At 38.7% G+C, this 23,543-nt stretch overlaps 1 protein-coding gene across 12 annotated transcripts in view; it reads right to left on the reverse strand.

Annotated features, from left to right (window-relative positions):
• Window positions 1-1,241: 1,241 nt before the first annotated feature.
• Window positions 1,242-23,543, reverse strand: part of LIMCH1 (LIM and calponin homology domains 1) — a 344,933-nt gene continuing 322,631 nt past the window's right edge. For 6 of the 12 annotated variants that reach the window (XM_058430308.1, XM_032135894.2, XM_032135893.2 and 3 more), the window contains 9 exons: window positions 21,167-21,259; window positions 20,204-20,308; window positions 18,800-18,927; window positions 16,738-16,859; window positions 15,428-15,548; window positions 13,332-13,409; window positions 11,626-11,734; window positions 8,890-8,992; window positions 1,242-4,124 (listed from right to left, as the gene is read on the reverse strand). In XM_058430308.1, the coding sequence (XP_058286291.1) occupies window positions 4,099-4,124; window positions 8,890-8,992; window positions 11,626-11,734; window positions 13,332-13,409; window positions 15,428-15,548; window positions 16,738-16,859; window positions 18,800-18,927; window positions 20,204-20,308; window positions 21,167-21,259 (885 nt within the window). In that variant the 3' untranslated portion in view covers window positions 1,242-4,098. The remainder of the gene's footprint in view (window positions 4,125-8,889; window positions 8,993-11,625; window positions 11,735-13,331; window positions 13,410-15,427; window positions 15,549-16,737; window positions 16,860-18,799; window positions 18,928-20,203; window positions 20,309-21,166; window positions 21,260-23,543) is intronic. The other 6 variants (XM_058430309.1, XM_032135896.2, XM_032135895.2 and 3 more) reach the window with 1 other exon arrangement.

The following is a 23,543-nucleotide window of genomic DNA, read 5'->3' on the forward strand; positions in this document are numbered from 1 at the left end:
CTTGGCTGGGCGCGGTGGCTCATGCCTGTAATCCCAACACTTTGGGAGTCTGAGGCAGGTGGATCACCTGAGGTCAGGAGTTCGAGATCAGCCTGGCCAACATGATGAAACCTCATTTCTCCTAAAAATACAAAACATTAGCTGGGCGTGGTGGCGGCCGGCTGTAATCCCAGCTACTCAGGAGGCTGAGGCAGGAGAATCACTTGAACCTGGGAGGCGGAGGTTGCTGTGAGCCGAGATCATGCCACTGCACTCCAGCCTGGGCAACAAGAGCAAAACCTCGTCAAAAAAAAAAAAAAAAGAGTATCACGTGTTAAAACAATTGAAAATTTCAGGGGATTTGCTTAGTGTTGCCACCACCTTCAAATTTGGAACAGAGTGCAAGGCAGAATACATGTGTACTTCAGAGAGCCAACAGTGTCAGCAGGATGCTACTGATTCACAGCAGATTCCCTGGCTCCACACCTGAGGAAAAGGCCCTTAGTAAACACACCTTACATATATAATAAGTGGGGAACATCGGGGCAGTGCTGGGGAAAGTGGCAGAATACAGGGACTTCAAAAAGTTTGCCTTGGCTGGGTGCGGTGGCTCATGCCTGTAATCCCAGCACTTTGAGAGATGGACGAGGGCGGATTGCTCGAGCCCAGGAGTTCAAGACCAGCCTGGGCAACATGGAGAAACCTGTCTCTAGTGAAAATACAAAAAACTAGCTATGTGTGGTGGCACATGCCTGTAATCCCAGCTACTTGGGAAGCTGAAGTGGGAGAATCACCTGAGCCCTGGAGGTCGAGGCTGCAGTGAGCTGAGATTGCGCCACTGCACTCCATTCTGGGCAACAGAGTGAGACCCTGTCTCAAAAAAAAAAGAAAGAAAGAAAAAAAAAGGAAGTTTGCCTTGTTTTTGTCTAGCCAGTGCTGCGAGCTGACCATCATTTGGTTGTTTCAGACAAGTTTCACTGGCATTTGCATGGCCTCTGCTGGTTATCATGTGTCTCATCTCCAGGAGCTTAAACCCTTCTACAGAAGGCAATTCCTCAGTGACCCCTAAACCAGCCAGTAAGTTTGGTTTGCCTTCAATAGTTGGCCTCAACTATGCATCAATAGGTACATGCAAACATCAAGCACTGCCATCATCTGTCTATGTAACCCTGGACCAAAGGCTACAAGAGAAAGCTTGAGTCCCTTCCCCACGTAAGAAAACCAACTGCCACCCCTCCAAAAATAATTAATGGGATACAAAGTTGATTTGAGTATTTTATTTATAAATGTACATTTACTATAAAAGCTGTTGCATTTTAGACAACTTGTTGTTTTTATTTTTTACTGTTTCTCAGAGGCATTTTAGAATAAATACTTTAAATGAAAGTTAGTATAACCGATATAGAACACTGGCCCACCCAGAGCAGTAACATCTTTTGGACGGACTCACATATGAGGTGGATCATTTCAGTTTGTTAAATCTTACACTGTGTATAGATAACTATAATATGTATTGCATTAATCACACTACATAGAAAGGAAACGTCACGGAAGTTCGCTAGTGAAAAACAAAAAGTTACCCATTATTTTTATTAAAGAGTAGGGACTAGCTTTTGGAGTATGAGAAAAAAAATCAGATATACTTCCTCAGGAACAATAAATCACTCACTTGCCTCATCTGTTTTTTAAACAAACACATTTACATTATAGCTCAATGGAGCAGAGCATTTTTTTTTCCTGGGATCTCAAAGATTATTTGAAAAGAAATAGATCATACTCATTATGCTGCATTGGAAAAAACAAGATCTAGTCTGCCTAAGCTGCCATGTAACAGACTCCAAATGAAATATAAATCAAATATAAATAGAAACAGTTGGCAATTAGAATTTAGAAAATGTTGGAGATTATTCTGTGCTGGTGACTAGTGTTCATTATGGGAAAGCACATTTTGCAGTTGGAGAATGGGGCTTTATTTTTCTTGACTCGATTCTAGCTTCAATACATGTACAATGAGCCTCACTAAGAAATATGTATAAATGGGTTTGTGAAACCAGAAAGGAATGTGCAATATTCATGTAATCCTTACATAACAGATGGCGTTGCACATGTAAAAAGTATTCTATAAAAATCGGTTATGAATGACCATATTATACATGTTTGTGCATTACTGGTGGTACTCTGCTAATATCATGCAAAGTGTAAACATCCACATTATCAAAATATTTAATAAAACATGCAGGTGGATAATCAAAATATTGGACTTGATCTGTACATTTTCAAAACAATTTTTGTTTTTAATTTTTTCTTTTTTTCTTTTTTTATTTTTATTTTTTCCTGTAAAACAGCAAACACCTCCATGAGAAGTCTTGGAAACTTGGAAGTGACTTCATCTCTCTTCAATGTACTGCATCCATAATTTATCACCATGTGCAACAGCTTTGCATTTTCTAAGGCACAATTTTTAATGAAATGATGTGTAGATTTCAATCTAATAACAGCTCATCCAAATGACAAACATGGTGGAAATCCCTCCAGTGGCTGAGGAAATTTCTGCACCTATATGGAACCCACATGCAAAGAACCCATCTAGCATGTAATAAATAATCGCTAGCCATACTCAGTAAGACACAGAAAAATTATTGCTTACATAACAGAAAAACATCTACTTGACCCCCTTTTATGACTACATCAATCTATTAGGAGTATATCCATAGTCTACATTCACAAAATGTCATCTTGACTTATTTGCCATTGATTTAAGGCAGAATAAATAGTCCCCTTTTCCCCAGTCTTAAAAACAAAAAACAAAAAACCAGCCTGGAGATCTACATTGTGATGCTTTTTAATAACTTGACTCCTTTCTTGGCCAGCTGAAACTCGTCGCACAGGGCAGAAAATAAACCAGCTCTCCACAAGAGTTCCTCTCTAAACTTCTCCATGGGCAAGGTCCGGAGTTCTTGATAGCAAAAAAAGTGATGGAGAATGGAGGAGAGTAGGTATTCATTGAAGTGGGCAGGGCATAATCTGTGCTGTAGGTTCTTGCTGATCACAGACCAGGGGCTGACCACATCATATACCACGTGGATTCTATTAAGATGGACTTAACGCTTTTCTTTGGACACCTGTGCTTCAGGCCCTTAAGGAGAACTTGCCAGCAAGGGTGAGCAGTGCTCACACCTAATGATGAACTTATCTCGGTGCCTCATCTTCCATATGCCTCATGTTAAGTCTCTTATTGAAGACTCCTAATCTAGTGCCTCGAGAGAAGCAGGCAACAGAGGCCTGATGTCTGACATTGACTCTTTGGAAGATTAAACTTCCTCACAGATTTTGATAATGACTTTGGAAATGATGACTGAAATATTTCCCTCTGCTTTCTTCCTACCTTTGGGCAACGTCCCGGAGTGTAAATCTAGCTGATATTGCAAGGTTTTGCTTTATTTGATGAACCAGCCTATATTAATGACATAACTTCCAAGGTACACAGAATCTAATACTAACGGTGCAATAATTTATTGGTATAATTTCTACCTCCAAAGGTAAGTAACACAAATGTTTCGGAATTACATTATATATTATCAAACTAGTGTCTGCATTAAAAACAAATTATAGCTCAGAGATAGAGCTTGCTGTGATGTTTAGTTTCTGAAATGCATTAAATTTATCCTTCAGTCTTAGAAGACCGTGTGTCTCAAATTGGCATGTCTTGCACTTTCTGCAGCTCAATTCTGTAAACATAAAATGTTTAATTCCTAGAAATTCTAAAACAAAACAGGTTTATTGCATCATTTAGCTAATTCCCAAAGAAGAGAATAACACATTTTAAACCATAAGCCTGTCTGACCATGCTAAAACCTTTTTTGAGCTATTCAGGATCATTACAACCCCATATCTTTTGTGTATACTGTGCAAATGCAAAAAAAAAAAAAAAAACCCAAAACAATAAACAGGAAAAACACAAACACTGTGCTACGAAAGAACAGATACCACCTTTCAGAAGAGCCTTTCAGAAATTAGGTAAATGCTGAGAAGCCCCTGAGCTTGGGATTTTGTTAAGTAGTTGCCAGGGGACACTCTCAATAAAGAAATGCTGAGTGATCCAGAAGCTTGAAAACCATGTCACAACGTTGTAGGCTGCCCGGCACCTGTGATTAAAACAAACAACAACAAACAAGAGTGGTTAGGCAACATTTCTCGCTTCAGACATTTTAAAACCTCCCTAATGAGCAACTGCCTTTACCAAAGTCTCCTCTTCCTGGGGACCGGAAACTTCTCCCATCCTGCTACTTGAAGTGTGGCCCCAGGACAAGCAGTATTGGCATCACCTGGAGTCTGTTTGAAGTCCGGGCTCTTGAGCCGCATTCCAGACCCACTTAACATGATGCCCAGGTGATTCACATGCACTGTGAAGTTTGATCAAATGCTCTGGATTGCCCCTAAACCAAAGCATCTCCATCGAGTTTTCTACCTTGTCCTCTGGGGCAAATAGGCAAGAAAATAATCTCTTTTCTCTCAGTTTCCTTAGGTTTTGATTTCTCTAAGAATAAGTACATTGTAATATGAGGAATTTGACATATGATCTAGAAATAAGATTGCTAGATTCGGCAAGTATAAATACACAACACACAGTACAATCTAATTTCAGATAAACAACACAGAACTTTTCAGTATAAGCATATCCCATATGATATTTGGGACATACTTATGTTAAATCCAGAGCCCGCAATATTTGGGACATACACAGACTTAAAAAATGTATTGTTTCTGTGAAATTCAACTTTAACTTGGTTTAAAAAAATTCCACTAGGTATCTTATATTTTATCTGGCAATCCTATCTAGAAAGGATTGTTTGGGTTCCATATTTTCTGCTGAAACCTTCACAGGATTTCTCCTTTTTAGGCACTACAGTTGTGATGAGGCAACTGCAACATTTGAAAAGACCCCAGGGAGTTTGCATTAAATGCATTTCACAAGAGTGAATGATGGAACAGAACACCATGTACAAAGACACAGTCACCCAACACCCAAGCACAAATGGCACAAGTTAAACATGTGACGGCTTGATGCATGACAGGTAATTTGTTTTGCACTTCCATTCCCATTTACATACAAACTTAAAAACTGTTTACATTGCTTTTAGGAATTGCATTTTAATATGCTGGTATGCTATTTTTCCCTTCAAGAGAAAAATTTCATTTAAATGTGACTAGTTACTTGGAGAAAATAGGATTATATATTCAGGTTTTATTATTCCACAAAATGAAATTATTTTGTTTCACTTAGAATGCCTATGATGTAAACCACCCTTCACATCTATCCATCTCCACTCTTCTCAATTTAAATCAAATTTTAAAAAAGAAATAAAAATGGTTTTTAGCCATTTTTTTCCCATTCTGACTCTTTTATTGCATCTTGGATATATTTGACCAATGCAAGCATATTTATACTTCTCGACCCAAATTATAATCCCCTCTACCTATTCATTCCTAAGGTATGTTTATTTCTTAGGACATCAGCAAAGAATTAAACAGTATTCTCAGATGTGCTGGTCATTCTCTCTGTCACATGTTAACTTAATTTAAATTAGCCTAAAGATACTAACGTTATCTGGAAAAATGAACATGGGAGAAGAGTTAGGAAAATTTTGGAAAAAATAATTGGAAAGAAGGTGACCATTATTACCCAATATTAAAACATATTATGAAGCTACAATAATTAAAAACATTCAGTAATGGAGAATAAATAGGTTAATAAAACATAATAAAATATCCAGAAATAGACCTAAATATATATGGGAACTTAGTTTATGAGAAAGCTGGCATTTCAAATTAGTAAGAAAAAGAGGGATTATTCATTCAGTGATGTTCATACAAGTGGCTAACTGGAAAAAAAAAATCAGGCCAGATATCTACCTCATTTTTTACCCCCAAATACAATCCTGATTATGACATATTTACATGTGAAGGAGAAAAAAAAAACAATTCTAGAAGAAATCTCAGCTAAATTTATTTATACACTTTAAATGAGAGTTTTCCTAAGAAACCTATAATCCAAAAAAGAAACATATATTTCTCTTATGTGTATTAAATATATATATATTTAATTACATAAAATGAAAATCTTTTGTATGAAAATAAATCACAGAGTGGGAAAACTAATAACCACAATATGCGGCAAATATAACAAAGGGCAAATCTCTTTAATTTGCAAAGAACTCATACAAATCAGGTGCCAAATAGAAGAATGGGCAGAGGCTAGGGAAGCACTTTACAGAAAAGGAAATATAAATAGTGAGTAAACATATGAAAAGATGTTCAAACTCATAATTATGGAAATACAGATCAAAGCAATGAGGATTTTTTCCCCCACCAAGCAGAGTGGAAATTTTTAATGTTTGATGATATCCAGAGCTGATACAGGCTTGGAGGAAATAAAGGGGGTCTCCTCTCATGCATTTTGCAGGGAGAGTGCACTTTTCTGAATGATAATTAAGCAAGATGTCTGAACATTTAAAAAGCACACGCCTTTTAAGACAACTGTGCTACTGCTCAGAATCTATCCTATGGAGATGCTCTGAAATATTCATCAAGATATATGCACAAGGATGTTCATTTAAAAATAATATTAAAAAATGGGAAACCAGCAAAGTGTCCATTCATAGAGAATTAGTTTTAAATTATAAGTCCACACAATGGGATTGTATGCAGCTATTTAAAAGTCATTAAAAAGAAAAAGGAGATACAACATGTTATCTGGAAAAATTACCAAGATATATCATTAAGTTCAAAATGACAGCAACAAAAACCAAGTACAGAACACCATGAGTATATGATCATCACCTTTGTGAAATAAAAACCAACACAAATCCAGGTAGATACATCATACTTATATGTATCTCTGTGTGTACTTGTGTGCAAGTGTGTGCATACACATGTACAAACATATATTCTGCCCCTACCCCAAGAAATTATTGGAAAGTGATTACAATGGAGATTTGCCCTTTTAATTTGGTGTCTTTCTGAACAATTCAATTTTTCTAACCTTATAGCATCTATAACTTTTATTTATTCATTGAATGTCTAAAGAAGCAGAGAAAACAATGGGCCTTGTTTTCTCTGGTAAATCCTGGTGAAACACTGCATTTAAAATATAAAATAAAGAAAAAATCATTTTTGTGGCCTACCTCCAAATCACTTTCTCATTTTTCAGCTCATTACAGGAACTCCATGGTTTTGAAATTAAAAGCAGTTAATGCCCTTTATATTTGTATATTTAAGATAAAAATTCCTGGTCTTGAATTAAAAAGCTAATTTCCAAAAGAAATGACAATGAATCACCCAACCTCTCAATTTAAAAAAATCTAGATGAAAAGAGGTCACTGTCACCCAGAGGGGGGTTCAGGTTTGTTCTGTTGGCATCCTTCAAGCACTTTAAATTATGAAACAAACTCAGATCTACAGCACTTTTCAACCTAACAGTGCCCTCTTCTGGTTCCATAAATTACATTCAGCTGGTTCACTGTGGGCCACTGAGGTAGAGAAAAAGAGTAATTTATAGAAGACAATAGGAAAAATCGCATTGAAATCTGGGAGAAAAGAGTTTAGTTTTCCTTGTTAGCATATAAAAGCAAAAGTCCAGTTTAAATAAAATGTATATAATTATTACCTATTATACATGCATTATATATGTTCATTTGTGTGTATATATTTATGACATATGGTATACTATTTATATATTTAATATATAAAATATGTAGTATAAAAATTAATATCATGCATGATATAATAGTCCAGTTTGATAGCAGCGGCTCTAAGTTGGAACTGTTTTGATCTCAAGTCAAATATTTATTATAAATCTAAACTACCTGGGTTTGATTAAATTTTTATTTCCCATCATTTTATTAATAGGCATACATTTAACTGAATTTACTAAATCTATAGCTATAAAACAAATTACCTTCAATTTTTATTCTCAAAGTTTTCAGTCTTGCAGAGATTTGAGATCCATGTAAAAAGGCAGTAAAAACGTGACTTCACTTTGAGAAATAGTCATTCTTGAATTTCACACTCCCTATCTTCAATTTTTTAAAAGAGTTTCTGACTGATGAATCCGCACTAAAAGGTCTTCTGCTGTCTAGGTGACTCACCAGAAGGACTGTACTCATGATGGAGAATGAGAAACATTCCGAGGCAAGCCACTGGCCATTTTCAGATTTTCTCAACAGCGGCTAGGCAACAGCACCCCCTGCTGCCCCCCAAACTAACATGCACCGTCCACAGTAGGAGGCCCTGATGCAAGACGGGAAAGCAGGCTTCTCACTTACTAAGGCAGCAAATGATTTGTTAAGCGCATATTGTTACTAAGGTATTGTAAAGGTGGGAGGTGGGGAAGAATCCACAGAGAAGTAGAACCCTCATTGTTGTCTCTCAAGGAACTTTCCATTCAGTTGGGAGCACATATGACGTAATGAAACTCCTGAATGTAGGGCGTGGAGACATTGATGAGTTGGTGCTCGATCTGATAAACAGTGGAGAGCCACTCTCCACATTTAACCATCCCCAAATGGTGCCAGTAGTCTAAAGACATGCCTGAACAAGTGAATTAACAGTGTTTGACAGACCTTATATCTCCTTTCTATCTCACCAAAATCTCTGTAGTGAGCTCAGGCAATGTTTTGACCTGCTGGTGTGCTGATGCACTTCAGGATAAAAAGAATTGGTCCACATTGTAGCAGTAACTTCCAGGAAGAAAGGAGTGGTAAATTTCTTTTTTAACCTAGATGTTAAGAAACCTTTCTCTCAGAGTAGAGGGTCAATGGCTGGGGAAAAATATTTGAATTCCTAAATTGGGTCCTATGGAAGACATATGATTACACTCGGTCATCATGAGGCGTTCTCCCCAGTACTTACTTCTGGATCGCATGTAGCAATCATTACAGTTGAGGAGACCATTTCGAATCCTAACATCCGTCCCACTCACTGCATCTCCAAGCTGGCCTTTACAAATTCCACACTATAGGGTAAAAAGAACAGACATTGTAAGATGCATAAGGAGTTGTTTCTTTATAATGCTTAGTTACTGTTTATGTGAATAGCACAATAATCCCTTCTACAATCACCACATTTGTGGAGCATCTATTATGTGTAAGATGCTGCACCGGTGTCAACAGCAAAAGCAAATATACAGTTAGCATTTTAGCTTAATTCCTTGCATTTTACAGAGAAGGACACTGGTTCAGAGCGGTTTGTTGGCTTGTCCCTAGGTTGTGGAGCTGGTAAGTGGTAGCAAGTTGACTCCAAAGCCTAGCATCTTAACCTCTATCATACGCCGTTTCTCAATCAAAATGGAAGAACCATTTTAAATGCATTAAACCCTAGTGGCTTTAAATAAACACATGGCCAATGAGTTATCAATTGAAACATGTCCATCAATAATCTTTAAAGGCTTGCCAGCATTGTTGCTAAGTTCTACCAGGTCAAAATTTCTAGGAAGTAGCTGTTCCATTTTTTTATTTTATTTATTTTTTAAGACAGTGTCTCGCTCTGTTGGCCAGGCTGGAGTGCAGTGGCATGATCTCAGCTCACTGTAACCTCCACTTCCTGGGCTCAAGCAATTCTCCTGCCTCAGCCTCCTGAGTAGATGGGATTATAGGCGTGTGCCACCACGCCTGGCTTTTTTTTTTTTTTTTGTATTTTTAGTAGAGATGGAGTTTCACCATGTTGGCCAGGCTGGTCTCGAACTTCTGACCTCAGGTTATCTGCCCACCTCGGCCTCCCAAAGTGCTGGGATTACAGGCGTGAGCCACCGTGCCCAGCCTGCTGTTCCATTTTATATTTCCACATTAAAGGCAGTGATATTCAGAGCAACAAACCCATTGGGAATTTCCACCAACACAGGCTGAGTGCAGAAAGAGACTGTAGGATATACTTGGATGTTTGTACCAGAAGGGTACAAAGGCAGTGGAAGTTGGTCTGGGTGCCAGCCTCTTGCAGGGGGACCAGGATCTAGCCCCTAATTCATGCTCTAAGGTGACCTGGGACAGAGTGAGGCTTCATCGAAATTATGTTACAAGCTGCCTCTACATTGCAAGAGTGGGGAATAAATCCAAGAGGGGATGTACCTTAAAGCGTCAGGCCAGCTCCAGGAAGTGAATGATTAGAGTGAATAAAGGCCTTGAGAGTTAAGAAGGCAAGTCTCCTGACCCTTGAGAAATTGCAAAGAGCCCTTACCACCTTGCTTATTTCTAGTCCTGATAAAGTTTCTGAGAACAGAATGCAGTGTTGAAACATATTATCTTGGCATAATTACAAATCTTAAAAAGCATATTCCTCGAGCCTCAAAACATCCGTAGACCATTTAGGACATACATTATCTAGGTTAATCTTTACAATGAGAATATTTTTGCTTGACCTTTGTGGAATGGTTCTCTATAGAAATAAAATAAAACTTAGGAAACTGTGGTCTCATTCTAATACTTTTTGATAAATGAAATCTAAAATAAGTATCTATGTTGTGTTTTGCCTATGATAAATCTTGCTTTCAAGTGATTACTGGTATTATTAAATTAGTAATTTGGGGACAACTTCACTGACTTTCTCTTAGCTTATAGGCAAAGTGGGAGTTATTTTAAACCCAGGCAAATTTACTTCATAGCCAAGGAAACTACCAACAAGAAATAAAAGAAAATTCAAGAAGGGAAAAGAAAGTATGTCAGGATTATGCAGACCAAGAAATCACTCCTCCTCAGAGACAGAGGGTTCGCCTTCAAAAATTATATATTATTTTGAAATGTGTCCATGAGTGGAAAATAAAGACAGGATATGCTGATATAGTCCAGCTTATAAATTTCATAATAAATCAGGTATAACTGGTTAACTCACCTACTTATTACCAAGAGATCTGAAACTAGAATGTAGAACTCCTCATTTTCAGTTTATTCACTGATTCATTCACCTAAAAATATTTATTGACACCTACTCTGCTAGCTAGAGAGAAAAGAATGGTAACTAAGACAGACATGGTCCCTGCCCTTACGGAGTTTATTAGAGGAGATAATATTTAAATAATTCAATAATCAGTAAGAAGGACCAAGAAAGGTTCTATAAGGACCTATAACAAAGGCAACTTAGTCTGGGTGGACAGGGCAGCTTTTTCGAGGGAGTGATATTTAATCTAAGATTACAGACATATTCATTTTGAGACCTACAATTTTCTAACTAGCCACTTAATTGACAGACAATTTTCCACTAGGTCAAAGACTAAAACCCTTTCACATTAAGTCCTAAGAGTTTAAGAAACAGCATAGACATTACATTCCAAATAAATCCACATGGCTCTAAAAGATTTGGAAGAGCATCATCCTCCCCAGCATCCCATTCTCAGCCTCCTGCTGGAGTATATGTTCTTTAGCAATAAAAACTGTTTCGTAAGGACAAATTGCACAAACCTTTCTGCTTCTTCTAATCTGACATCCCAGAGGGATTCGTGATAGGAGAGTTTCATTCTGAAGGAATGTCTATACAACCTAGACGGTGAGACCTCACAGACAAAGCCCTCCAGAATTTCCAAGAGGCATTTTTCAGCACAGAACGATGCCAAAAGACATCACGAAGTTGTGTCTGGAGAGCAAAGCAGTAAGTACGTACTCTGAAACATTGGATGTGAAAATAGAGATTGAGGGTCTCGATGATCATCGCAGCTCCTTTACCCAAAGGAAGCCCACAGGAAGAGCACAGCTTCTTTCCACTTATAGACCTAGGTTTAAAAATATACGTAACAATAAAAACTTCAGTTTAGAATACCTGGTCAAACACACAGACATGGAACCTCATGCAAAAATGAAAATATGGATTTTTAAGATGCCTATATCATGAATGAAATGAGAATGACAGAACTGATGATGAATAGGAGATTAAACATTAGATATAAATGGCAAACAACTGCCAGACTAAATATACTGGATCTCCACTGTGGTGCTGAATCTGGTGCGTGTGTTTAAGTTATTAGGTTATTTGTTTCAAGAAGTTTGTGTTGTAGTCTATTCAAATGCCTCAACATGATTCCATATATTTATCATACTTTTTTATTAGTCCTAAAAGATAACTGAGTTTTGCTTTGCTGGGGTTTCAATATTGCTTTTAAATTTCCCGTAAGTGGTTCACTGGTCCACTGTAGCATTTCTTTTTACTTATTAAGAAAACAACATTTTTGTTTGAAAATAATCACCTGTGATACAGCAGACTAGGCAGAGGGCCCAGAGAGGTGCGATCTAATGTCTGCTCTGTCACCAAGTTCTCTGATCTGGTGTAATAAACTAACTTTGGGTTTCTCTTTCACCTTTTAATATGAAAGGATTGGACCAGATTATCTCTACAACTTCTTCCAGTGCAAACACTCTGTGAATGAAGGCACTTGCCTTCTCTCTAAACTGTAAGCCTCTTGAGGCCAGGACTGCATCTACCTCCTCTCTGTTCCCCTTCAGCACCCAGTACAGTGCCCAGCAATGGACTGGAACAAAACCAGCGGAGCAAAGCCAGGTGAGAGGACACCTTCAGCAACCCATCTGAAGCTAGACAACTGTCCTCTGAAAGGCAGCTTTTATACAACTAAGATCACATTGCAATGATGCCAAATGTCTGAGAAACTCTTGGAATTACACAAGGAATTTAAAAATATGCAATATCATTTGAAAACCAGCAGGATACAGAGGGACAGGAGAAACAGAAAGGAAGACAGTAGAAAAGAGGAAGAGTTCCCCTAATCAAATGCTATTTATTAGGATTTCCCTCTTATCCAGTAGTTAAATGAAATTTCAACATCAAAGAAAATCTCTGAGCACTCAGTAATTTGTCTCTCCAGGGAACGGGAATTCAGGCGGCTTTTAAAAATATCATGGGGCCCAGTTAATGTCCAGAAGTCATCATTAGAGAGCTGGAGTAGGTTAGAAGGATGAAGTTTCGTTTGTCAGCCTCCGTCTGGTTCTCTGTAAGAGCCATCAGCGGATCCTGCCTAGAAGGGCTGAGCCCTCTTGAAGGGAAAGGCGCCAGCTTTGGAGCCCGGCGATTGTCTGGTGGATTTTATTATTAGATTGGAGGTTCCACACAATGTAATTAAAGCCCTATGGCCATAGCGGCACCAATCTCACAGGCCTGACTTTTTCTTTTGCAGCCGATAAATCTGCAGGCAGATGGACAATGTTCTCTTTCCTCTTGCCTCTGTGTGTGTGTAGGAAGAGATGTGGATGGAGACATCCCTCAGAATCATTTGGCAAGCACTAATTCAGTTGAAAGGATGCTTGGCAAGCTCTAGTCACAACAAAGCAGCCTCAGAAAGGCCTGCTGACCTCTTGTACCTGTTTGGTGACTGACCGGGAGGGGTGGGAGAACAGGGAGAGAAAGGCCCAGCCTGGAAGTGCTCTCGGGGACTTTTCCTGTAATGTGGTAAAGGAGTCAAAAATTATGACAAGCAAAGGGAAGCCACACTCCATTAAAAAAAAGACATTTTAGATTAGGAAAATAAAATAAAATAAAACTTTCTTGACAACCAAATCAAAGACCACAGCATTTCCTGGCAGTATTTTTTTTTAATGAACAAAAATAGTAATAATGTCTAACAAGAATTGTACATGTATTAGCTACATAAAATCAAAACCAGGCTGGCATGCTGGCATTGCTGAACAGAAAAGACAGAATATTTTTATAATCTTTATTTTTAGTTAATTTCTTCATTCGCTAAAATTGCCAGGTTGTTTTTTAAGTTGCTAGCCAAACTGCTTTGGCATGCTAATTAGATATAAAAACGATGGACTCTGTGGAAGGGGAAAGATGAGGAGGGATCCAGGGCAGATCTTCCAGGAGAGCCCAGAGATAAAGGGCAGAACTTAAAGGCGCTATTTTCAGTGACTTCCCTTATCAACAAATTCATTATGGATACGTGGGATGAAGGGTCATGTTCAAAACATGTAACAACTGATATGTCGTGGGCATCAACAAGTCAGAATAGCCCCCAGCTAGAAGCTACTAGAAGGGTTGTACGTGAGCCCTGCCTGTGATTAAGCCATCAGCTCTGGGCTCTTGCTTTTAAAAGTTAATATCATTTGTAAAGAAAAGGGGTAGAACACAGAAAAGAACAAGGGAAAGAAAAATACCAACACAGAAGTGAACAGCGTGTGAGTCCATGTGTCTCCCGCTTTCAGCATAACTCCCTGATCCCGCTTCCCACCCAAACCTCCCTTGCCAGGGAACGCTTGTCTTCTCCAAATATCACATTTTCATGTAACACCCTAAAGTATAAGTACCAATGCTTTAAAAAAGATTAAACATCACTGCAATAATCAATAACAATAGTGATTACTTCTAGGCAATTTTAGCTTCTATTGATTCTGAGTGTCATACAGACAAATAGAAATGAAATTGGATAGACATAAGAGAAACAGAGGAAATGGTTCAAATATTGCGTTGGGAAAAAGGAAAATGTAACAAGAAAAATAAGACAATAAATATTTTTCTCTTACAAAACAAGTTATCATCATCATCATCATCATCACCTACACTTACTATTAGCCAGGCACAAAACGCTATGAGGTAGGGACTATTGTTATTCCCATTTTATAAATGAGGCAGAGAAAGGTTAAGTAATTTGCTCAAGGTCCAATGTAGGCAAGTGGCTGAGTCAAAATCTGAATAGAGGTGGCCTGGCGCTAGGTAGAATGATTGGTTACAGTACTATGAATGTTAACATTTTAAACATTGGATTATAAGGAATCTCTGGCTCAAATATGATCATCCTGTGAAACTGAGGGTTCGTTTTGAATTCCTCTACTACTTAATCAGTTAAATAATTTGGATAAGTTATTTAACTTCCTTGAGCCTCAATTTCGTCATCTGTAAAATGGCAGGAACAATCTCATTAAGTTATTGGAAGGGTTCAGTGAGTTAATGGATGAAAAGGAGAGAAATATATGTAAACTCTTCAACAGAGTGCCTATTATATTGAAATGGTTCAAACATGATAGAAACTATTATTGTCAAAAATACTTTCTTACAAAATTAAATTACAGCTCAGGCAATTACCTTACAGGAGAGCATAATAATGAGAGAATAACTTTTTTTCCTTGAACAAAACTTTGTCCACAGGTTCTGAGGCAATTTAACTCAAATGAATTACAAACACAACAGGCCTGCACCTGCTTTCCAATGTTTAAATTTGTGGGCTAAAAACATAACTTTGCCTATTACAACATGATAAATTCAGAGTACATACTTACTTGCCAGAAAGACCGTCCCAAACTTCCATTTATATTGACTACCTTGTCAATGAGATTTAATGGAGAGAAAGCACAAAAATGCTGTCGTCCTCTTGCCATCTCACATTTTTCATTCTTCCCCCTTCTAACTAAATGAATTTTTCAAAAAGGGAATCCCACAACCATTGTGTCTGGTTACTCACTTCCGCCTTTCACTGGGAGACTCGATCTGATGGTTAATGCTTTTATCCAGTGGGAGGGTTTTTGGCTTCACATCTTCTGAACTGTGCATTGAATTTGATATCTGCTGATTCTGGGATGGATCTGAGGCCAATTAAAGAACATAAATGTAGTGCACAGTAAAATCACCTTACTACCTAGGAAGTCATCTTTCTTTAAAGTGCTAATGCCTGTTGAGGTTTTATAGCGATTTCATGCAGGTCATGGGCACATGGTGGTTAGAGAGGCCACTTAAATCACTGCATCGTGATTTAGTTTTGGAAACAAAGGAGGTCAGGAACCATGCCCTTTCCCCTCGCTGATTTCTGATGTCATAAAACAGTACTTTAAAATATTGACTTCTTATGCATGAAAGAAAGCAAATCTGGGTGGATGCAATTATAACCTGGAACATCATTTCTAAAACACAGTGAACACTCATTGCTTTCTCTGACTCATGGATCACACCAATTGTGATGCTGTTTAAATCCATAGGGCACCTGAATGGTATTCAGCTTGCAGGATATCTCTGGGAACATGCACAAATCTATGCTTATGTATTATAATCAACCCAGGTAAATATCTGTATAGACAACAGGCTAAAAAATTTAAGGCAAAATTCATTAATTCCACCATTGAAAAATGTTTATTTGGTCAACCAGATTTGCTTTGGCAATAAACACATTTACCAGGGTCACTCTTTCATCTTCTTAGCTCACTCCTCCTCTTTGTATCATTCAACATTTGAAGTTTCAGTTATCTAGGAATGGTCCTGAAGACCCTTGGCATGTAGAATTTGATCATTTTGGCGAGGAATACATTTGAATTTTGTTGTGGTGAGCCAGGAGCGTGAGAGACACAGGTGGCAATGAGGGTGAAATGGCAATGGGAGCTGATGGGACCTTCCCAACATTCCAGCACCCACATCTCACCCGGCTTTGGGGATTCCACTCCTCCATAAGCATTTTATGGGGAGAAGATGTCCAATGGTGGAACTGGGAATTTGAGGAAGTCTCAGAATGCACTACTTATGAAGGTCAAAGGTTTTCTGTAAAGTTACATTTTTTTTTTTTAAGTGCGAACACGCTCTCAGGTCTCACTGAGTCCCCAGCAAGTTCCTATAGAGTCTGAGCACACGATGGTAGGAGTTTATTCACTATATATTGGGCATAAGCTAGAAGTCCAGGGCTCTTAGAGAGAAGCCTGCAGCCAGCAGCGATCATAGCTTTCTGGACAATGTGGGGGTCTTACAACAATTTAAACATTGAATGAAACTGGTCTTCTCCATTCTTACCCTGAGCAAGCTGTGGGTTTGTTCCACAGTGTGGGGCCCCAGCCTCGGTATCCAGCTGATGGTCTTCACGGACTCCTTTTGATACAGGGTTCCCAGAATGAGCCAAGGCCCCTTCAGTTAGGCTGTTAAAATAAAGAGGTATACTTCAGAGCAGAGAGAAAAGTAACTGAATCAAACTTCTTGGTCCTATAACTTGAAGGATGGAAGTGCCAATTACAATATAAAAAAAGAGATGGGACTGTTTATTTATTCTATTTTAAAATAGATTTAAAATGATAAAGTACTACAAATTTCTATTATCCACCCATTTAACAAGCTCAACAAACTATCATTTCTGATGCCTTCTCTGTCCACAAAGGTCTTCATTCTAATAATTTCAAGGAATGCCAGAGCTAACCTGATATTCACAAGAGAGGACTTACTGTAAAAATAATTTAGCCACATGGAACCTTTGAAGACCATGGTAACTCACTGGCCTTTCAGTGGCTTCTGTGTGCAAAGAATGAACAGATGGAGGAGATAAAAGGAAAGTTTTTCTGGTGAAAACAGGGACAGCCTGGAGAACTAGCTAAAATTCATGTAAAATGCCTGTCTGGAGAAATTGCAAAAATGCGAGAAATTGCAAAAATGCAAAAAATTGCAAAAATGAAGGTCAAAGGTCTTCTGTAAAGTTACATTTTTTGTACATTTTGTAAATAGCTTGTCAGCATCATTCAGATCTTCCTGACTAGTGGTTTTCATTGCATAAAACTGAAAAGTCCCTTTAAAGAGTTTAAACTGGAAAGTCATCCAAGGGCTCTACAGTTTCTGGACATAGCCCTGAGCACCTGTAGCTTACAATTTAACCAGTCTTCTAGCTGATGAGCATAGGAGAATTCGCAGAGCAAAATCCCACCAGGAAAGCTCTGCTCCCAGCCAACCTTTCAAGTTGGCCAGTCTTTGAAAATGACACTTAGCCTTTCATGCCTCAGATCCCTCTGGGATGCTGTGTGTGTGCACATGCATGCACTCTTGCCAATACCTATCTGGTAACTCAGAGCCCCAGAGGAAAACATCTTTCTCATGAAGAACATGTTGGTGGCAGAACACTGCCAGCTTCTTGGGCTGTCTGTGCGTCCCTTCTAGGTAAGGGATGGGGTGGCGTGGCATGAATAAACCCATTACAACCCTCAGCCACAACCGGAGTCTGCTCCAGTATGAGCTAGTTTTGAGTGCTCCAGGGGTCCCTAGCTGTCCTTTTCTGATCTCCCATGGAACACAGTAGAGCATGGGTGGGATGACTACCCATAACCAATTGATTAGTTGGTTATGCTTTATACTACCACCAGAGCAAACATGATTTCTTACAGCTCAGGGGATAATAATGGCCAACTTCAGGTCCACAATGAAACCACAGTGGTGGGACCCTAGGTTCTCATTTCAATTTCTACCGCTCCAGACACATTCATCATTTCAAGTGAGTAATATTTAGGTTTGGGACTTTGAATCAGCTTTTGAAGACTGATACTGTCCCCCTTTGTTTAAAAAAGAGTTTGCCTATTTAAAAATAAGGCTATTTAGGCATGGTGGCTCACACCTGTAATCCCAGTACTTCAGGAGGTGGAGGCAGGTGGATCACCTGAGGTCAGGAGTTCAAGACCAGCCTGACCAACATGACGAAACCCCATCTCTACTAAAAATACAAAAATTAACTGGGCGTGGTGGCACATGCCTGTAGTCCCAACTACTTGGGAGGCTGAGGCAGAAGACTCGCTTCAACCTGGGAGGTGGCAGTTGCAGTGAGCCAAGATCGCACCATGGCACTCCAGCCTGAGACAGTGAGACTCCATCTCAAGAAAAAAAAAAAAGAAAGAAAAAAATTAAGGCTATTCATATTCAAAAGCATAAGGGCACTGATTTTAGACCTATTACAAAATATGTCCAAACAATATGTAATGTATTACTGGAACATTCATTTCGAAGCTGAATATAATTTGCATCAGCAATGAGTACCCTTCCTGGGTGTGCATGAGCAGAGCCCAGCCTTGTACATTTTCATGGACGGCCTGGGATGGGCTCATACCTGCCCTTCTCCTCCAGTCGATCACTTTCCCTAGTCTTCAGCAATAAGTCACTGTCATCTCCCTGGAATGATTTCTTCCATCTTCTGTCTTGTTTTTCATCTTGACAGTTTCCCAGGTCTATCTTATTCTAAGGAGAAAAACAATGAAAATCTTAAGTATAAATTTTAAACACACTGTATATAACCCTTATCTCTGGCCAGGGATATTTGAAGTATTTTTCAATCATGTTACCTATAATTTAAAGAACAGTTGTCCAAATTAACTGAATAGCAACTGATTTCCAACTATTTGGAATAAATGTATAATCTGAATCTCTTTAGAAAGTTATCACAAGAGGGAATTGATTAGAAAACCCCTCTTTCAAAATAAAACAGTCATAGGACCGCTCATTTCAGGACAAATGGTTTTCTGGTATCCACAGGTTATTTTCCTTTATGTGGATTATGGACTACCCAGGTCTTGACATAACTTCTGCCCGTACTTCCATCTTCTATGACCTTATTTGGGGAATGTGGAGGCAGACCAGACTTTATAGGCTCTCTCTGGCCTTCAAAGACAACATGTAAATTTCTTGTGAATTTTTGTTTGTTTTTAGTGCTGTCCTACATAAGTTCATTTTATTTATTTATTTAGGTTTTTTTATTTGTTGTTTTAAGTTTTTGGGTACATATGCAGGATGTGCAGGTTTGTTACATACATAAACATGTGCCATGGTGGTTTGCTTCACCCATCACCTAAGTGTTAAGGCCAGCATGCATTAGTTTTTTTTTATTATTATTATTTCCTTTAGAGATAGGGTCTTGTTCTCTCACCCGCGCTGGAGTACAGTGGTGCAATGGCAAGATCATGTTCACTGCAGCCTTTACCTCCTGGGCTTAAGGGATCCTTCTGCCTCAGCCTCCCAGGCAGCTGGGACTACAGATCTTGTGGAATGTGGGGGGTTAGAAGCAATTTTCATGGATGCTGGTGGAGAACATATTATTGACATCTCTGCTGCTGCCAAACAATGGAAAGGAATGTATAGTATGGCAGAAGGGAATAAAAATATCTATTGAATGAATGAATGATCTGGCAACTGGGCTGTGAGAAGGATATTCCAGAACATGACTTCACTAATTGAGAACTTGCCAGCCAGATGTGGAGAGACTTTGGCTTCCAGACTACTGGGATGGATCTTGCTGGGGTAATGACTTTACCACTCCCCAGGAAATGACTCTAGAGTTTGGCTGCAGCAGTGATAGAACAATGGGGTACAATGGCCACATAGTAGCTGACGTGATTCTAGGGGAATAGCTAGTCTTGGATTTAAACTAGTGAGTCTGTTGGGTAACCTTGGTCTTGGGGTTTTGTACTTCTATTCAGATTTATTTATTTCACAAATTGCTTTTAATCTGTGGTCTCACCATTGTCCCACTGCCTTCAGTCATGGAGGAAGAGGTAGACAGCTGGTCAGCGGAACTTGAAGAAACAGTAAATGGAACCACAGTGTCTTCAATTATCTTACGCTCCTAAGGGGAAGGACAGAAATTGATGAAAGGGGGGAAAATAAAAATCATATCTGTCAAGAGAAAAATGTCATTAAAGCACTTTAGAAAAAAATCAGAATATGTTCAAACAAGCAGGGCATTTTAAAAAGTCTTATTTTCCAAAAGCATGCAAATCATATAACACTCTCCATGGGTAATAATTTAGAAATTAACATTTAATTTTGAAAAACAAAGACTCTGCAAATTAATTAGTTAGACTGATATAAGAAGCCTAATTAGAAATGCTATTAGGGATCTGATTATGCACAAAAAGTATTGTTGAATATAAAATTCACAATATGAATCATGAACAAACTTTAGATAATATATATAAAATGCAGCCCCCTTTAAGTTATCTAATGTGTTTTGGCTTATTCATTTAAAAAACAAAATGAACCTAAACAAAATTCTCTTCTCCTCCAAATCTCTTTAGTGCTATATAGTAAATGCATTCATTCAGCCTCAATATCAAAATTATCCTCATAAAATTAATTCACTATTACCAAACAACAAACAAACACACAAATGAATGGAACTGATTATTTCATGTCACCTCTCTAAGATCAATCAAGAATCTGACTCACTGATTAGAGAACAGATGTAATTGTATCATCTCCCTTGACTGTGACTCAACATACCCTTATCACGAACTGTATTTGTGAGGAATTGTGGTCTTTTAGAACCTAAATGACATGACTGTTTTAAGGAGGTTGATGGGATTCTGCTGTCAGTAAAGAGTCAGACACAGCCACATGCATCCGCATGCCACAGACACAGAGTGTTGCTAGACTTTGAGGAATTGGGACGACAAGGTCAAATTCCTTCTTGGGAATTTCCTACCTCCTCATAGTATCTGCGTTCTTCCTCTTCCACCTCCTTTTGGGCCTTTTCCCACTCTTCTTTCAGCTTGTCCTGCTCCTTCTGGTACCTCTCCTGTTATGGAATTTCCACAGATTGTTCTCAACTGACCATTGCATATGTCATCGGGAATTTTCCCCCCTAAACCACCATGTACAATATGTTGCAAGATTATCTTCTTCTTGTAAGGATTCTGAATCTAATTGATTCATGCAATAAAAAGGGAATATGGTTTTGTGGCACTCAAACATTTTGGGAACATAATCCAACAGACAGCAGTATTTTCTGCTGCTAATATTTTGCTTACAGAAAGAGAAAAGACGGAAAGGTGGAAAGCCTCTAAAATCTTCCTTCACTCAGGTTTTGTTCCAGGTGTGCTAAACCAATAGTTTGGTTTTATTGGACCCTTTAGAGATGAGTTTTGCCACTCCACTAATAGAAATGCATTGCTGCGAGGAGAGTGTAATAAAAGATGAAACATCTTGAAGGTTTATTAGACACACAATACAGAAAGGTCCACTGTGGACAAGATGATAATTAGCTGAGTAGCTGAATTACTCTTTGCTTGTGACTATTCTACCAAACTAGTCTTCCTAGCTTTAAGTAACTTCTCAATTAAGAGCAGTTTTTAAACAGTCCATTAGAGTACTTCTTCAGAACTGCCATTTTTGCTTTCAGAAATAATGCAGCAGAAGTCACCATTTCTAGGGGGAAAAAGAACTACTATGAATAAAAATGGTGTTCAAAATGTGACTGGAGTCCTTGATGGCTGATTAGAAGAAATGAATAAATGGGGATTAAAATTAATGCATAAAATGAGAAGTGACACTCCTGATGCGTTGGGAATGGCATCCTGACATGACAGAGACAAAGGAACCATTGATGTGTGGTGCACACACTCAAATATTTTAGGCTGACTATTGTCAATCCTCTCTTCGAGGCTGAAACAAGTCTGCTTCTGTCTTCATGGGGAAGCCACTGAGATTTCTTCCAGGTATCACCTGTTTTGTCGGTATCTTAGGAGCAGAAGGACTTTCTTGGCATTCTCTGGAGCCTGGTGTTCTTATTAACTTTAACAAAATCATTGTTGATCAACCCATGGCATGCTCTATTTCCTGGTAAAAATTTGCTATGAAAACCAAATATTGTAAAGTTTTAGAGAGGGACTTCAGGGGCTTTTTAGAATACAGGAAAGAGACCTTAAAACTACATAAAAGCTGAAAACAAGTAAAGCTTCTTAGGCTTCTTGGTTCTAGGAGCTTACATCATGTGTTCCCCTCACCAAGAGGATGAACTGATGATGCAGAGATGCAGAGAGTGAAAGATGTAGTATTTCACACACACACACACACACACACACACACACATGCACACACACAATTTCTCTCTCTCTCTCTCTCTCTCACGCCCTCCCCTACAGACACCTTGGCCCACAACCCACCATGCCATACCAGGCAACAAGTTAGAAACACAGGAGCAATACAAAGGCCTGGTGCCTGCCTCTGCTACCAGGGTCACCCCTTGGCATGTAATAGAGCACCACAGTGGGGAGCACATTTGCCTGACTTCACCATGTGGAAATTTGACTCTTGGCTGTTCACCATTTAGCTGGGGAATGAGCATCTAACTCTCCCAGAGACGAGCAAATGGTCAGGGGTGCACTGAGGTCTCACAATGGACCTCAAATCCCAGTAGCCCCGAGACTTTGATGAATCGGGTTCCTACTAACAGTTTGGTATTGAAAGCTTAACCTTCTGCAAGTTACAAAATGCCAAACGTAACAGGCAGAGCCAAAACCACACTACCATCTACTACTGCTATCTAAATCACCGTCTACCACCTCATCCCTAGGAAATAAGCCAAAAGGATTAGGAAAAAAAAAAAAAGAAAGAAAAGAAAAATTAAGTAAAATAAACTTGCATTAAACATTGCTTTCTACACACTGCATGTTCTCACTCATAAGTGGGAGCTGAACAATGAGAACACATGGACACAGGGAGGGGAACACCACACACTGGGGCCTGTCAGGGGTTGGGGGGCTAGGGGAGGGATAACATTAGGCGAAATACCTAATGTAGGTGACAGGTTGGTGGGTGCAGCAAACAACCATGACATGTGTTTACCTATGTAACAAACCTGCCCGTTCTGCACATGTATCCCAGAACTTAAAGTATAATTTAAAAAATGAACAAATGCCAAAAAAAGCAGTTTTCTACAAGCAGCAGAAAGTCATCAAAATTAAAGAGATTTAACATTATTTTCCTTTATTTATTTATTTATTAATTTTTGTAAAATCAGTACTAGTGGGAATGTAGTGGAAGGAGCATGACTTTTAAAGTCATCCAGACTTGGATTTGAA

Source organism: Hylobates moloch, unplaced genomic scaffold (assembly GCF_009828535.3).
Source record: "Hylobates moloch isolate HMO894 unplaced genomic scaffold, HMol_V3 SCAFFOLD_17, whole genome shotgun sequence".
In the NCBI taxonomy this organism is placed as follows: Eukaryota; Metazoa; Chordata; class Mammalia; order Primates; family Hylobatidae; genus Hylobates; species Hylobates moloch.